This window comes from Sitophilus oryzae, unplaced genomic scaffold (genome assembly GCF_002938485.1).
Source record: "Sitophilus oryzae breed Bouriz unplaced genomic scaffold, Soryzae_2.0 scaffold_1588_pilon_pilon, whole genome shotgun sequence".
In the NCBI taxonomy this organism is placed as follows: domain Eukaryota; kingdom Metazoa; phylum Arthropoda; class Insecta; order Coleoptera; family Curculionidae; genus Sitophilus; species Sitophilus oryzae.
Genome location: NW_022146267.1, coordinates 1,142,560 through 1,160,140, shown reverse-complemented (window position 1 = coordinate 1,160,140; position 17,581 = coordinate 1,142,560). Strand labels below are relative to the sequence as shown.

The following is a 17,581-nucleotide window of genomic DNA, read 5'->3' as shown; positions in this document are numbered from 1 at the left end:
TAAGTGTGGAGGATGTTTGAAGATCATAATTATTGAAACACTTTAACCGACTCTGTAACTCGTTACCCAAGGCAAAAGTTAAAACGCAAACAACTTTATTGATAAATGTATTGTTTCTACTTTGAAAAAATACTAATGGGCCTTAAAATTAAAAGAAGTTTTAAAAATTTTTCTTGAATTTTTTTTATTAAAATGAGAATAATTTATTCGCAGTCGAAAAATTGTTTCCGCGTGTTCTTTAGGGTCAAATATTTCAGGTTAATGTATTCAAAAAAGCAGGAATTAACTATTTTAGGAACGAAACATTTTCTTATTTAACAACATGGCGGCTTTTCACTTTGTTGTTTTGGAGATTAAGATGGAGTAGTTCAAGTAGTCGGATACTGGACTAACAAAGTCGCAGTTCGGCCTTTAACAGGTAGTATACTAGTCGCAAGATTGCCTAATTTAGCCATCCTAGAGTCAGCTTGCGCGCCACTCTATAATCTAAATAAACGAGGGAGGGAGTGGATAAACTATCGGTAATATATGTCGATGTATATTTAAATTTAGTTTTATATGTAACTACCTTTATGTCCCATTTTAATTAAGTTTTTTTTTATAAAAACAAAAACAACACTGAACTGTCTGACTGAACAGAACAATGAAGTGAAAATTTAAGATTTAAGGTTATGGTTCAATACAGTTGCAAAAAGGTAGTGACTCGACGTGCTACCAACGTAAGAATAAGGAAATCTAAACAACGTTAGATTTTAATAGTTAATTAGTAAAACAGACGACGTTTGCATAACGTTGGAATAGGTCCTGAAACTGACGTCGGAAAACTCTATATTGTCCAACGTTGTAACTACGTTGTCCGAATCATCTAAAGATCACTTAAGTAAAAAAGGTTACAAGACAACGTTTATTCGACGTCGCAGAAGCTTCTACTTTGCTGTAGTACTAGTCCAACATCGGCACAACGTTATAAAAACGTTTAAATTTATTTTAATACCCAAGGTAGGGAGCTAACTATTTTTTGTAACTAATCCAACGTTGTGTTTAGTAAACATGTGGTCGCAAGTCGTGAAAATGCTACTTGGCTATAAAAAGAAGAAATTGCTACACACATCTGGAAGAATAAATCTAATTTAAATAACATCAGCGCCAGTAATAAGTAATCTTACCCAGAGTCAATTTGAACATGAGAGCTGAATGGTGCGACTCCAGCACCGTGACGTCATTATAGAGGATCGCCAGGGGGTTGTTGGAATTGGAGAGGAAGGCGCTGGACTTGCCGGGATGGTCCAGGTCGTGGGCGGCCGCGGCGATCAGGCTCGTGGCCTCGTCCAACGGTTCCATGATCGATTTCATCCGTTCCTTTTCCAGAAAGCCAGCCGTCGCCTTAAACAAAACACTAAATAAATTAAGTAACTTCTATATTACGGAATTACATTTACAGGGTGGCACATTAGTGCGATCAAGTCCAATATCGTCGTTGTTGACAAAGATATGAAAAATCTTTGTCAACAACGTTTTATACGTGGTGGTCCCTATGTATTCGGGAAACTTCGGCAGCATAATCTGCAGATGAAAATAAGTAAAAAAGTTTGTACAAATGTACGACCAAAAATGCTTAGTTTCGGAGATACAGGGTGTAGAAGTTTCATTTTTATTTCGATTTTTTCCAAATAATTTCTGAAGTAATGTGAATATTTGGGTGAAAAGTGGTGTCTAGGAATTTTTTAGCATGAAGAATTTGATTTTGATGTCAATATGACTCCTATTCATAGGGGGCGCCACCTACATGTATTTTAACTGTTTTCAAGAGTAATAACTTTTCGTCCGTACCAGTATAAAACTATTGAGTGAAAAAATGTACATTTCCATGATTTTTTACGTAAAAAATGTCACTTGGTAAAAATCGCTATGAGTCCAAATCTACAACCTAACCCAACCGTTCTCAAGATATTTAGAATGGAAATAGTTAATACATATCATTATTGAGAAAAAAGAAACATGTTGAGTAGATAGTTATTTGACTGAAATTATAAATTTGGGAACTTTTCATTTTTTTAAATTAATCATAAATTTTTCTTCAAAAAAATGATGATAAAACAGTTTCTGTTGAAGTTTTGGCACAAAAACATTTCAAATTTATGATTTCAGTCTAATAACTATTTAGTCAACATCTCTCTCTCTCTCTCTTTCTGTCTTTATTCCTACAAGAGGAATGTAGTGGTCAGGTGATGTGTGAGGTTTGTCTCCATAATTCCCTGTCTTGTGCTTCATGTACAAGCGTGTGCAGTGGCTTGTGGGTGATCTTTGATAGCTGGTCTATCCATCGGGAGGGCGAGCGGCCTCTTGGTCTTCTTCCCGGAACCTTGCCCGCCCTGCTCTCTTTAAGGAAGCTTTTCAATACCTCATAACGTGACCGAAATATTTAAGCATACGTGACTGTATAGAAGTTGAGAGGCGTTCTGTGATGTTCAGTTCTTGGACTATGGATTCATTGGTTCGCCGGGCAGTCCAGGGAATTCTGAGCATTCGTCGCCAACAGTACATCTCAGTTGCGTCAATTTTTTTCATTTCTGACTGTCTCATCATCCAGGACTCGGAGCCATACATTAATATAGGAAATATTAGGCAGTGAACAAGCCTTTTTTTTAAGTGTTTAGATATGTTTTTGTCTCGCCATATCTTTGAGAGTTTTCGCACTGCCACTCTAAGTGACCCAAGATATATATATAATGTCGATAATCATAATTTTTGTTTTAGAGGGATTAATTTCAAGTCCAAGTTTCTCGCTTTCGTCTTCAACCAATTTTATAAGCTGCAGTAACTCTTCTTCGTTTCCTGCTAGAAGGACCGTATCGTCTGCAAATCTGAGGTTAGTAATTTTGTGACCATTAATTGTTGTCCGCCCTTGCCAATGTTCCAATGCCCGTCTCATGATATATTCAGTATATATATTGAATAACTGAGGAGATAGTATGCACCCCTGCCTAACACCACAGGTAGGCTGGAAGTCTTTCGAAGTAACGCCATTGATGGTAATTCTACTTTTGGTTTTTTAGTCAACATATGTTTAATTTATGTCAATAATGACAAGTTTTGATAATTTCGATTCCAAATATCTAGAGAACCTTTACTCGTAGCGATTTCTTCCAAGAGACCTTTTTTACGTAAAAAACGTCGTAAATGTATATTTTTTAATCAGTAGTTTTATACAGGAACAGACAAAAAGTTATTACTCTTCAAACCAGTTAAAAAATATGTAAGTGACGCCCTCTACTAGTAGGAGTCATATTGACATCAAAATCAAATTTCTCATGTCAAAAAACACCCAGACACCAATTTTCATCCAAATATTGACGTTACTTTGAAATTATTTGGAAAAAATCAGAAAATAAAAATGGAAACTTCACACCTGTATCTCAAAACTAATCATTTTAGGACATACATTTATACGAACTTTTTTACTTATTTTTATCTGCAGAATATGCTGCCGAAGTTTCCGGACTACAGTTCAGACCAACTTGTATAACTTAGACGCCTCATAGTTGTTTATAAAATGATTATATATAAATACTTGTTATTGTGGAAACTAAAAAATGACGTGATAATTTTAATTACTGACCCAGTAGACTTCTTTATAAACTATATAACCAAATAGAGGCAGATTGCATATATTATGTGTATCTTTGGTATATTATTGATATAATTGTGATTAACTATAGGGGACCTTAAGGTTTTAAAATTATGAAAAACTTAACTTCATAGACGAATAGGTAAAAACACCATTAGCGGCCATTTTCTTATCCAATTTGTTTTCAAAAAATATTTTTTTGTGATATTGTTCTATAAATATAAATAAATAAATAAATAAATAAATGCCTTTATTGTCAAAATTTTTTTCAATTTGTAGACAAAGATAAACTAACAAACAGAGTAAAAAAACAAGGTACACAAACAAACAAACAAAAGATAATACAAAACATTATACAAATAATATTGTCAGTCTTATTGTTAAAATAAACATTTATAAATGTTTATAATGTCAAAGAACAAAAAAATAAAAAGAATATTCAAAAATATTTAGCTAGTTTATAGTAAAATATCAATGACCTCTAAATAAATTCATTTCGATGTCATTAGTAAATATAGCAATAGCAAACATTAGACCAGTGTTTACAAGATCAAATTCGATTTTCAAAATATAATTCATTTACGGCGTAGAAAGCCTTGTCTAGTAAATAAGAGTTCAATGCTTTGCAAAATGAAAAAAATGATGTTATGAATTTGATTTCAAATGGCAGGTGATTGAGGTGAACTCTGAGCGTGGGGTAGGTAGATAAAGATCTTGCTCCGCGTTCCTGAGTAGATAAGTGTGAGATGGCCTTTCTTGAGAAGCTGATACATGTTTACGTATTAGGCAAACGGATTCAAATATAAATAAGGAAGGAAGAGTCAATATTTTTAATTCTTTAAAAAAGTCTCGGCAATGAGTTCTGCTGTTTAGTCCCAGTGAATATCGAACAGCTCTCTTCTGTAGCTTGAAAATGCGGTCAAATTGAGTCGCACAACACGTACCCCAGAATGGATAGTACCTGAGGTGTATAGTACCTGAGGTGCGACTCAAAAAGTGCATAATAAACAGTTCTAGCCACTGACAAGTTAAGCTCCTTAGAAACAGACCTTAATGCAAAACAGGCAGAGCTCAATTTTTTCGACAAAGCTTCGATATGTATGTCCCATTTCAGAGAATTGTCCACAACAAGCCCTAAGAATTTTACGGATTTTACGACGTCAATGGTGGTGTTGTCAAGTACAAAAGGCTGCAACGAGTTTTTATACGACAAAGCTTTAGTTTTAGAAATGTTGAGACTCAGGAGGTTCGAATCGCACCAAGATTTAATGGTGATTAAGTCATTTGATATAATCCTATGAAGTGCCCTGATGTCCTTGTTGCTCCAAGTGAAGCTAGTGTCGTCCGCAAAAAGACATATTTTGCCAATGATGTTTATGTTAGCGATGTCGTTAATAAAAAGACGAAACAAAATAGGGCCTAGTACTGAGCCTTGTGGTACTCCACATTCTATTGGCTTGCTAGAAGACAACGTGGTATCCACCCTCACAAGTTCACTTCTGTTGCTCAGATCTAAACTATTGAGAAAAATAAAAAGACGTTTATGAATAATACTACCAACCACAAGTTAAATTAACTAATTAAGAACTTTAAAAGTATACCAAGGAAGTTAGCTGAATAAAAGTTAGGTTAGAACCTTGAAAGTAACAATTTATTCTAAAATTAATTGTTGAAAATACATAAAATTTTAATGGCGCATAATTTTTTAGGGCCTATCATATTTACATCTCACAGAAAAATTTTCTCCGCAGACATAATTATCTTGCGAATCCAGTAATCCACTTCTTACCAATAACTTATTTACATTTACTAGGAAGTGCATATATGTAGGTATTTCATCCATATTGGATTAATGTTCAAACGGCCATGCCAGTTATTACTACACTTGTTTGTCTTCCTGGTTCATTATTGGAAAATTCATTTACATACACATATTAAAAAGAAAAATACTTTACCTTATTCCTTCTCTTTCTTTCCCATGTTAAAATATAGGTAGTATAAATTAGGTCTATTTTTAGTAAAATTTTCCTCTATTTTACCATGTTATGACCTCAGGTCGGTTATTTTTGACTTCATAGCCCATATTTCATACAAGACATTATAACCTGTTAAACTCTCCATTAAACTCCAAATTACTTTAGTTTTATTCCCCACTTTGGGAATTTTAACGTCAATTCTTGGAAATTTCGACCAATTTCCAGTTGGTCAATAATAGTCCAGGTGGTTAATTTAACGTAATTTTAACTTCAAATGTTTGTTGGGTATGTTAAAGGAAAATAGCTTTCATTTGTGATATTTTATATTTTTTGGTATGTAGTAGTCTTGTTCTTGTTTGTTTTGTATTAACACATACCGTTTTATTAAATAAAAATAACTCGATTACCTTTTTTTTCAGTTTTCACAGTTTTTTCTACAATATTTTGAAGTAATCACTTGTCATCTTGTCAATCAAATTTTAAATATTTCCTGCTATGCGTTCCAGTTGTACCAACTTATTTCTTTGTAAAATAAAATAAACTACTTTGAAATTAAAATGACAGACACATCTATCACTGTCAAGGATCTTCTCGTTGGACAGACTATAATATATTTTTACAATTAATAGATATCGATATCAAAATAATGCAAACAAATGCTTTCATCAAAGTTCATCAAATCGGAGTGAAATTGTTTCATTCTTAATTTTTATTATACACTTTGTATGAAAAAAATTATACTTATAGTGCATACTTATACAGAGTGTCCCAGAAATAAGTGCAAGTATTTTAAATGGTAGTATATTTCGGCCTCAGAAACACGCATTTTTTGAAGAAAAAAAAATTTGAAATTTTTTTAGTTTTAAGTTAAAAAACATAATTTCTTGAAAATATGGCAACATGGATAGTAGATTAAATTTACATGAAAGAAAATCCTGAAAAGATCCAGTAGTTTTCAAAATTTAAGCAAAAAAGCATTTTTTGTTTAAATTTTCAAAGTAAAATAACTTGATTATTTTGGACTTATTTGAAAAATGATAAAGAGAAAAAGCGTTTCTTTTGACCAGATCTACCACCCCTTAAAATACTTGCACTTATTTCTGGGACACTCTGTATAAATACTATATTAAGACATTTTAATATAATTTTTAATTTCATAACTAGAACAGATAGATATTACCCTAGAATAGAACTTTTCTCTTTACCTCATTTTTCTTTAAATATTTAAAAGATGGATAGTTCGGATAAACAGGATTTAGAAAAAATGTATTTATAAGAAAACTTTCCTTTAAGACTTTTTGCTTAAATAATTTATTATCTTAAATATTCCAGAAAATTGCTTGAGCTCGGTAACGATCCTTAATGTACCTATATAAAAGTTTCATAAGCAACAGAAGAAAAAAGAAAATTGCATAGACAATGCCTTTACTGTATACACAATGTTTTTAATCTGGTACTTCTATTTCCAAGAATAATTTATGTTTATAATCATTGCTGTTTTTTATTTAAAAATTTTATATTTTCCTAAGATTTTATAGCAAAGGTAAAAACATAATATTTTTTAAATTAGAAAATTCATAGTTTCCCCTTTATAACTTTTAGTATAGTCTGTCCAACGAGAAGATTCGTGACAGTGAAAGTTAAGTCTGCTCATTTTAATCCACAGGTAAATCGTACTTTGTGTAATTTTTTGCAAGCTATCTGTGGAAGTTATCCCTGATTCGTTGGACAAACTTTAACGATAATAAATATAGCATACCTTTTGAAATGTTAAGTTATTTATGTAGGTTAGAGTGAGGTGCATTTTTAAGACTTTTCTTAAGAGTGTGACTAAAACTGAAACCGCGATTATCTTAATGTATTAAGTATTTATTTCAGTCTTTATATACTTTCATATAAGAACAGCTCACCAAACAAAAGTATATGCAGGGTGAGTTTTCTATGATGTTCTCTATGGGTATCTCGCAAACTACCGAAGATAGAGAGTCGGTTAAATGGGGAAAGAATTGCAGTTTTGTGGGGTCATATTTATGAAAGGCGCATATTTATGCGCCTTTCAGATTTTCGAAAAAGTTTATAGCTTACTAGATATTTCGAAAAAAAAAACAATTTTGACTATTTTAAAAATGGTCCCTAATTCCATTATAAGCTATTTTAGAGAAAAAGTTTTCAGATAAAAGTTGTAGATTATCACATCCTTAATGAGATAGTGTCCTCCGTCTTTTTCTAAAGCCTGTCATTTTTGACATATGACACAAACATATGTTTTTTTTAAATGGAAACCATAGTTGGCCATGACTTCATAGAAAGTGCCATTTTTTAAGCTTTTCAGCGATATAAGCTATAATATGTTTTTTTTCGAAAAATAACTAAATTATTAAGTTATAGCCAATTATAAATTTAAACAATTTCACTTAGTTAACCGTGGAAACAAGTTTAATCGTCTTTGCTCTCAGAAATGAGCAGCTGTCATATCCAAACTTTGTAAATTAAAATAAACAAAAATTGTAATTATCAATTTTTCAAATGAAGAAAAGCGTGTAGGATTATTGGTTCAACTTTTCTTTGCCATACATTTTCGAGGATACGTTGACCGGTGAATGTTAAGTTTTTTAGAGAATGGTTTTCAAGACATCTTAGAAAAGTTAAATTTAATTATAGCTAATTCTTATCTTTCTTGGCTAATTTCACTTAGATTGCATGGTATTCTTATTCTGTTATGATTTATAACTTATAAAATCAGTCAGAATATATTATTAAACGGTTCTTTACAATTTACATTACACAAACTAAAACTTAAAAAAATAATATCACTACATACACTTTAAGTTATTTTAGAAAATTTTCAAAAAATCCGCCATTGTTTTGAGTTGCATCTTTTTAAAACTAAATTACTACGTATTCTCACAGAAGGACCAGTCGACTTAATTAAACTCCTCTCGTACGGCCACTTCGAGTGCCTCTCTTAATTCATTAATTCATAAGTTTTTTTGTAAACCTTATTATTAACCATACCGCATAAAAAAAATCTAAAATGGATAGGTCAGGTGATCGAGGAGGTCCATGCAATTGGTCCACCTCTTCCTATCCATGAGTTTGCATAATTATGATATACATAATTCTTAACATTTCTTTCATTTAGGGGGGGGGGATGTCATAATAAAAGTCATGTTGGCACCACTTTCTTGATGCGCGAGTATCTACATGCTTTTCTTCACTTGAAAAATTCATATTTACAATTTTTGTTTACTTTAATTTACAAAGTTTGGATGTGACACTTTCACATTTCTGAGAGTAACGGCGATTGGACTTGTTTCCATGGCTAACTAAGTGAAATTGTTTAAAAATGATAAGAATTGTCTATAACTCAGTAATTTTTCGAAAAAAACATATTATAGTTTATATCGCTAAAAAGCTTAAAAATTGCGCTTTTTATGAAGCCATGGCCAACTATGGTTTCCATTTAAAAAAAACATATGTTTGTATCATATGTCAAAAATGACAGGCTTTAGAAAATAGCGGAGGAGACAATATCATTAAGGATGTTATTATCTACAACTTTTATCTGAACACTTTTTGTCTTAAATAGATTATAATGGAATTAGGGACAATTTTTAAAATAGCCGAAATTTGTTTTTTTTCGAAATATCTAGTAAGCAACGAACTTTTTGAAAAATCTGAAAGGGTCATATTAATGACCTCACAAAACTGCAATTCTTTCCCCATTTAACCGACTCTCTAGCTCCAGTAGTTTCCGAGATACCCATAGAGAACATCGTAGGAAACTCACCCTGTCTAATCGATGCCAAATAAACTTTTATTTACACCATCGAGGGTGCGATTATTAAATTCATTGTTGTCAACCGTGGATATATTTGGAGCGGGGCTGACCAACTGGAATTTAAATTTCCCACTGGCAATTCGGGTGGTATCTCTGCTGTAAAAAATGTCAAGTTGCCAGATTTATTTATTTATTTCCTGACATTTTGATTAGTTTTGACACTTTAGTTTTGTATTACAAACCAATACAATTACATTGTATTGGTTTAAGTAAATTGTGTTGTAATACTTTAAGCTTAAAATTGTTTTCTAGCAGACCTTGCAGTCGAAAATTGTTCTTTTTAGAACCGCTTCTAGTGCGAAGTGTACAAGGTGCCGAAGCAGCTTAACAGCCGTTGCAAAAAGCTCATCAAAACTTTATTATAATATTTTAAACGGGTTCCTTAAGTTAGAGTGGTGAATTTTGTTGATGTAAATAATAACTGTTTATATATTTATAATTAATTAATTTTTGTTTCCCAAAATATTTTTATTAAAAGAAAATATTTAAAAGCCCGCAACGCCGTGCCGGTAAACTTAATCAGGCGACTAAAAGTTTGTTTGGTATGATCTATAGTGTTTTATTTTTTATGCAAACCTAACTTTTGTTTAGATATAATTTAATTTAAAAAAAAATTAGAATTCAAAAAAATAAAATATCAATTACTTTTGTCTAATTTTTTCGAGGAGTAAATTCCTAAGGTAACAAAATATTTTTAAATATGTGAGAATAATATTTTCTCTTTTATTTTTAGTAATATAAACTAACTGTATTATATTTATAAATATAATCAATAAGTATATTCTACTCAATTAGTGACCAAGCTTTGTTAATAACTAAACTGTCCAAATTATTCATCAAGATTATATTAATACCAGTTGGGTTAGATGGTGGATTTGACAGTTTAACCACAGATTATTAAATACGAGATTGGCAATTATAATTATAGGGACATATTAAATTGGTATAAAATATTTTGCTTGCGAATAATAATGTATAATAATATAAAAATTTAACTTCGTTACAGTTGCCAAAAATTTTATTTATTTCTATTATATTTCTACTATTATTGTTTAAATATTCAAATATGTTTTAAACGTGTATTTTTTTATTACCCCTGAGTATTTTACTCTAAAATCTTTAATTTTTGTTAAATTAACAAAAGATATATTACACAGCCACCTAGATTCTTTCAAATAATAAAGATTTACTGACGTAAAATCATAAAAATTAAAATACCTAGGAAAATCTTTGTCTGAGGGGTAGGCAACCTTAATAATATTTTGAAGATATATAAATTCCCCACTGGATATGGGAAAAATATACTGGGTGTTCCATATTAATTTTGTCTCACCCTGTACAACTTTTCCGGTCAAATTTCAATTTGGTTTAACATACAATGGTTACTGCAGAGAATAGGTACATTAAAGAAATGCTAACTTCATGTTAAAAAATGGAAACAGACGCCACCTGGTATCGCCTGGCAGTACTAGCTAAATTGAGGGGAATTGGAGGGGCGGGGCTTAAAAGAGGGGAAATTTTTAAAAAAATATTTTTATAAGTATCACTGACTTACTGTTTAAAGTTAATAAACATATTTTTTATTACTTTAATATAATTTAATGTATTAAAAAATATGTCTTTTAACATTACACAGCAAATCAATGATATTATTAAAGACTTATTATTTTCAGAGAAAATTCATAGTAAATAAATTACACATTAGTAAACAATATCATTTATTTTTTAGAGCTGCGATTTATATTACAATAATATTGAAATATATATATTTTTTTAACAATGAAAAAGAATATCCCGGCACAAATCCCGGAACCTGAAAAAGAAAGATGATCAATTAATGACTTAAATTAGTTCAAAATACATTTTGCAAATAACTAGTGAATTGGATAGATAAACATACTATATTAAAAAACATTTTACTAGTATGTTATCATCAATTACTGATAATGCATAAGCATAAGTATATAATAGGTAAATAACATGCATAAGGCACTATGATACAACTACCTGTATCATGATAACACACTAATATGACAAAAAAATATATGCTAATTTTAAATTCCTTTAATGATCTAATGAAACACTATCTAGCCTCAATGCATGCCATTCCAAAGGCAAAAAAACTGTTATACCAAATAAATATAAGCTGAATAAAACATAAACCAAGCCAACGTGCATAAACAACCAAAAAATGCATCAAAAATACTTTTATCAGATCATACCCTTGGATATATTATGTATTTTATATATCGCACATCCCGTTCAAAAGTTTACTAACTCAAAATAGAGAATATAGAGAACATTGTCAGGAGAAGTAAAAGAAAATTTAAGTTAAGGCAATATGCTCCTTTTTGCATATTAACGGCCAAATAATATAATGTTGATTTAATAAAATTTTACTGGCATCCTTCTGAGGTATAAATCAGATTAAAAGGACATTGTTTTTTAATAATTGTTTGTTTTGTAAACATTTTTTGAAGACAATACAGTTTTGAACGGGCTGTGCAATATAAACAAGGATCTTACTATTATTTGAGGTTAGAAAGTATTTAAATAATATAAAACATAATCAAAATCATTTTTCATCATAAATTATAGAGGTACTTACGTGTTTTGATATTATTATCAGGAAATAATACGTTTAGTTAAACAGGTACGCTGCCAGGCAAGTTCTATCGGCGGGTCTTTGCAAAAGTTGAAATCTAAAAATACAAAAATACGTTTACATCTTAGTTGTATTTACGAATAAAGTATTTGTGTGTAATTTCTGACTTACCAGTTAACTGAATAATCGCATTAAATACATCCAAATGGTAATTTAATATTGTAAAAAAGCAAAATTGTTTTAAATCACATGCCAGGACAGCCCGGCCAGCTTCTTTGTTGGCAAAATGGCCGCGGTATCATGATTTAAGCAATGTGAGTGACAAAGAAAGCCAATGCCTGGCAGATGTTGCTTTCTTTGTCGTTGGTCCTGGCACGTTTAAATTTGACTGTTGCCTGTTTTCCCACACAAGTGACACCCCCGTGGGTTACTGTAATTAAATATCAGGCTATACAAGGTCAACTAAAATTTAGGTAGCGGTTATCGAAATTTAAAATTTACTCTTCATTTTCACAAAATGTGAAATATGTCAAAATCCTTAGATTTTAGGTATATGCTTCTTTAATAAAATTCACCTTTATTTTTTTCCTAGAATTCTAAAATTAATTAATATATAGGGTGTTCCGTTAGAAAAAACACAACTTTGATGTGTAACTTTTTTTTGGGAAATTATACTACCTTTAAAATACTTGCACTTATTTCCGGGACACCCTGTATAGATTTCTGTGAGGATAAGTCTTTTATGTTTTCTAAACAGTAGAATTAATTAAAATATAATCAAGATTGCAGATGATCTAAACCTTTATAGTACAGATGTAAATTAATTTAGAATAAATAAGAGAACCCGTATGAAAAACTCGTACAAACGAATGACGGATAAAGAATAATCTCGAACAATATAATTTTCCAAAAGCAATAAGCAATTTAATTAATTTTTCGGTGCCCAATTAATTAAATTTTAATATAATCATAAAAATAATACCATCATTTAAATATCACATTACTTTAGACAGCTTATGCCAGTGTGTAAAATCAGAAGAGTTTAAAATTCAGTTAGATACCGGAAGATATCCGACCATACTAAGCTCAAATGACATTTTAAGAATGTATAATAAACCGGATTTTATCTTTTTAGCCGTTCTTTATAGCCGTATAAAACGGATTAAACTGGATATTAAATTTGGAAATTTAAGCCTCAACAATAGATTTTATATTAAAAGATATAATAAAGATTTAGTTATTTTGGTATTTTCCTTGATAAAAAGGTATAAATAAATACGACTTTAGGGGTAAGGTAAATACAAGTGTGTTGTAGTATATAATCGAATCACGTGTAAAACCTCATGGGGATATGTTCAAGAAGCAAGAACCTCTCAAAAAGAAAAAAATAAGAAATTTTGCCAATAAGCTGTTTTCATCTCACGTGTACATATTACTGGACATCGTCCAGAATAAAAATACCTATAAAATGTTAGAATTCATTTCTCCAGAGCATTTATATATTTCTCTCAAAGTAGTTAAATTTATTAATTTATTTTTCTTTTTAAGTTTTCCTTTATTATTACGAATAAAACTGTACACTTTTTTTCTTTTCCTATAAATTTATATATTTTGTACAATTTTATAGTATTTGTTTTACATTAGTGCCAAGTTGCTTTTAAATACCATTATTGTCAGTAAAGTTAAAACGTTCATATAACCAATAATGATATCGTGTCAATTTTTAAAAATATTTTTTTAATAAAATTTTACTTTTTGCCAAATTAAAGTATTTTCTACATATTTCTAACATACAAACCGGATAAAATTTTTTCACATGTATGTCAGCATGAGAAAAAACAATATGGCGATATTATTATATAACTTGGTAATATTTGAGGGCTGGTTTCATCTCGTTGGAATTTGACTTTCGTAAAATCCGTTTGCCAAAAATAAGCTTTTTATGTCAAGCAGTTTAAGCAGAATCGTGGTTAAGAAATTACCCAACTTTTTGGAACACCCTGTATGATTTTTTAAAAAAGTTCCAGATATGTAAAAAAACCAAATAAATTATGCTTGTCCAAGCGTTTTCCAGAAAGACTAACCGTTTTTTAAATAACAAATATTTAAGGGGCGTTTTCAACCACTTGGAATTTGAGATTCGAAAAACCCCTCCTTATCGAACCTCTACGCCCCACAGTCAATCCGTTTGCCAAAAATCAGCTTTAAACGTCAAGTAGTTTAAGCAGAACCGTGATTACTCAATAGTCATATTTATGAAACACCCTGTATAAATTTTTAAAAAATATTAAAATATGTAAAACAACAAAATAAAATATACGTGTTTAAGAGTTTTTCCGAAAAACTCACCGGTTTTTAAATAAAATTATTCTAATATTTGAGGGGTGGTTTCACCCCCTTAGAATTCGAGTTTCGAACAATCCCTTCTTATCGAACCTCTACACCCTAAAGTCAATCTGTTTTCCAAAAATCAGCGTTTTACATCTAGCGCTTTAAGCAGAATCGTGATTAATCAATGACCAGATTTTTCGAAACACCCTGTATACATTTTTAAAAAATCTTAAAATATGTAAAAAAAACAAAATAAAATATACGTGTTTAAGCGTTTTTCAGGAAACTTGACCGTTTTTTAAATAAAAAAATATTGTAATATTTGAGGGGTGGTTTCACCCTCTTGGAACTGGAATTTCGAAAAATCTCTTCTTATCGAACATCTACACCCTAGAATCAACCTGTATGCCAAAATTGAGCTTCTTACGTTGAGTGGTTTGAGCAGGATCGTGATTAATCAGTATGTCAGTCACTTAAGGATTTTATATATTAGTATAGATAATTAAATCAAATGATGCTTTTAATGGTAAAAATAGTCATTGTTCTCTTGGAAATAATGAGTGCTGTCATGTTATATCTAAAATTACATAGTAAATGTCAACAAGTGTCTTTAAAGCCGACTTGACGTCGCAAATTTATTTATTATTAATTTGAGCACAGCGCTCCATGATAGGATACGCATTTCTATACAGGGTCCGGCAATAGTGCGTCGGGCATCTGTAGCTCCTAGAATAAAAAACTTGACAATTTTGTTTAAGTGCAAACCTAAAGTATGTACCAGGATGTATTTCAGGAAAATATTTTTTTCTATAGGGTGGCTCAAGAAAGTGTGAGTGGACCTGGATGATTTTTTTTAAATGGAAACCCTGTATATTATTGCATTTTGGCTTTCTTTTCCGATCACTTTACATAACCCTAAGATATGAATAAATACATTTCGATAGTTTCAGAGATATTAAAAAATAAATCAAAAATATATATTTTCTGCCCTTCTTAAAAAAATTATTAAAAATACAAGAACTGTTCTGAAATCAAAACTATATTATGTATTTACTTTAGATGGTCTGTACTTACTTTGCTATAAATATGAATATCAAATTATACAGGATGTTCAAAATTCTACGCCAAACTTTCTAAAATATAAAATAATATTTCTTCGTTTTTTTAAAAGAACACTTATATATTATTTTTTCAGTAGACGGAGAATTAAAAAATGAACATTTTTTGTATTTACAGTATTTCAAAATTTTTAACGGTTTCGCAGATATTTGCGGTTTTATATTTCATATGGCATTTTCCACAGTAAATTTTTATCAAAGCCATCCAATGATTTTTCTCTCGTATTTTACCATTGAAGGCGCCATATGAAATAATACTGCGTGTATCTGCGAAACCGTTAAGAATTTTGAAATACTCTCAATGCAAAAAATGTTCATTTTTTAACTCTCCTTCTAATAAAAAAATAATATACAGGGTGTTCCATTTAAAAAAAAACAAAGAAAAATTATTTTATATTTTAGAAAGTTTGGGTAGAATATTGAACATCCTGTAGGATTTACGATTACCATATTTATAGCAAAGTAAGAATAGACCATCTAAAGTAAATACCTAATATAGTTTTGATTTCAGAACAGTTCTTGTATTTTTAATAATTTTTTTAAGAAGGGCTGAAAAATATATATTTTTGATTTATTTTTTAATATCTCCGGAACTATCGAAATATATTTATTTATATCTTAGGTGTATGTAAAGTGATCTGAAAGGAATCCAAAAATGCAATAATATACAGGGTGTTCCAGTTTAAAAAAATCATCCAGATCCACTTACTTTTTTGAGCCACCCTATAGAGGTTAAAATATTTTCCTGAAATACATCCTGGTACATACTTTAGGTTTGAACTGAAACAAAATTCTCAAGTATTTTATTCTATGAGCTACAGATGCCCGACGCACTATTGCCGGACCCTGTATAGATTTCGATTTAGCAGTTTACCTTTTTTAGAAAAAAATTTAAAAAAGCTTAATTACAACTGAGGCTAAAAAACAAAATTTTATGTGTATCTTGTATTTCAAAATTTCAACTATTTTTTAAGAACACCTAATAATTTTTTTTTATTTTTTCCTCAAAAAATATAATCTTTGTGAAACAAAAAAATAAAATTTTAATTTTTATTTAAAAATGCTTATTAAATATGTATGTACAAAGTGTAAATGATATAAAACTCTTTACTTAAATATTGTGTTAACAAAAAATCAACTAAATTTTTAAGCACTAACTGATGAAAAAATAACTATAAACTGAACCATTGTACAATTATGCATAATATTTCAAGTTACTATTCGCAGTTTCATACGTTTGCCGAATTTGTATAATATTCTTTAATCATTCTTTATTCAATGATTATTCATAAAATTTCTTTTGAGCATTGTTCTGTTATTTTTCTAAATCTTTTTTAATTCAATGTCCAAAATTTTCTACTAGTAACATTAATCCAAATTAAAAAATTGGTTTAAACTAAAAGAGAAGAAGTTTTTAAGAGTTATTCTCGCAGATAGTTTTTATTTTAGTAAAAATTTAAAGAGTAAGTGGAATTAGAGTAAAAGAATTTACGATCATTCACAATGTCTAAAAAATACAACTAAAATTAACAGAATATGCTACCAAAAGCTTGCGGTAGTCGTATCCCTAGAAAAAGCCTAATAATTAGTTTATTTTTTTGTTTTCACTCTTGGCTTTAGGTCGTTGGGATTGCAAAGATGTTTCTAGATTTTGTTCATTATTTTTTTATTTTGTGACGACGTTTCGACAGTATATGTCTTTTTCAAGCCTCTTGAACGTAGATTCTTACAGAGTTAAAAATTTGTTAAACTGGACAACACAATAACCCGATGTCTACTGACCACAGTAGACATCGGGTATTGAACCGATAAATGTGGTTTATACAGAGCGATCTGCAAGGAAATACGTACGTACTCGTAGTAAAGTGTAATGTCCAAAAACAATTAAAAACAATAGTTAATATGTGTTATTGTGTTGTCCAGTTAACAAATTTTTAACTCTGTAAGAATCTACGTTCAAGAGGCTTGAAAAAGACATATACTGTCGAAACGTCGTCACAAAATAAAAAAATAATGAACAAAATCTAGAAACATCTTTGCAACCCCAACGACCTAAAGCCAAGAGTGAAAACAAAAAAATAT

General features: G+C 30.1%; 1 protein-coding gene across 5 annotated transcripts in view; it reads right to left on the bottom strand.

The window, feature by feature from the left end:
- LOC115879817 (high affinity cAMP-specific and IBMX-insensitive 3',5'-cyclic phosphodiesterase 8) overlaps positions 1-17,581 on the bottom strand; it is a 511,035-nt gene that overhangs the window by 28,813 nt on the left and 464,641 nt on the right. For all 5 annotated transcript variants that reach the window (XM_030896822.1, XM_030896824.1, XM_030896823.1 and 2 more), the window contains one exon: positions 1,167-1,383. In XM_030896822.1, coding sequence (XP_030752682.1) covers positions 1,167-1,383 — 217 coding nt within the window. The remainder of the gene's footprint in view (positions 1-1,166; positions 1,384-17,581) is intronic.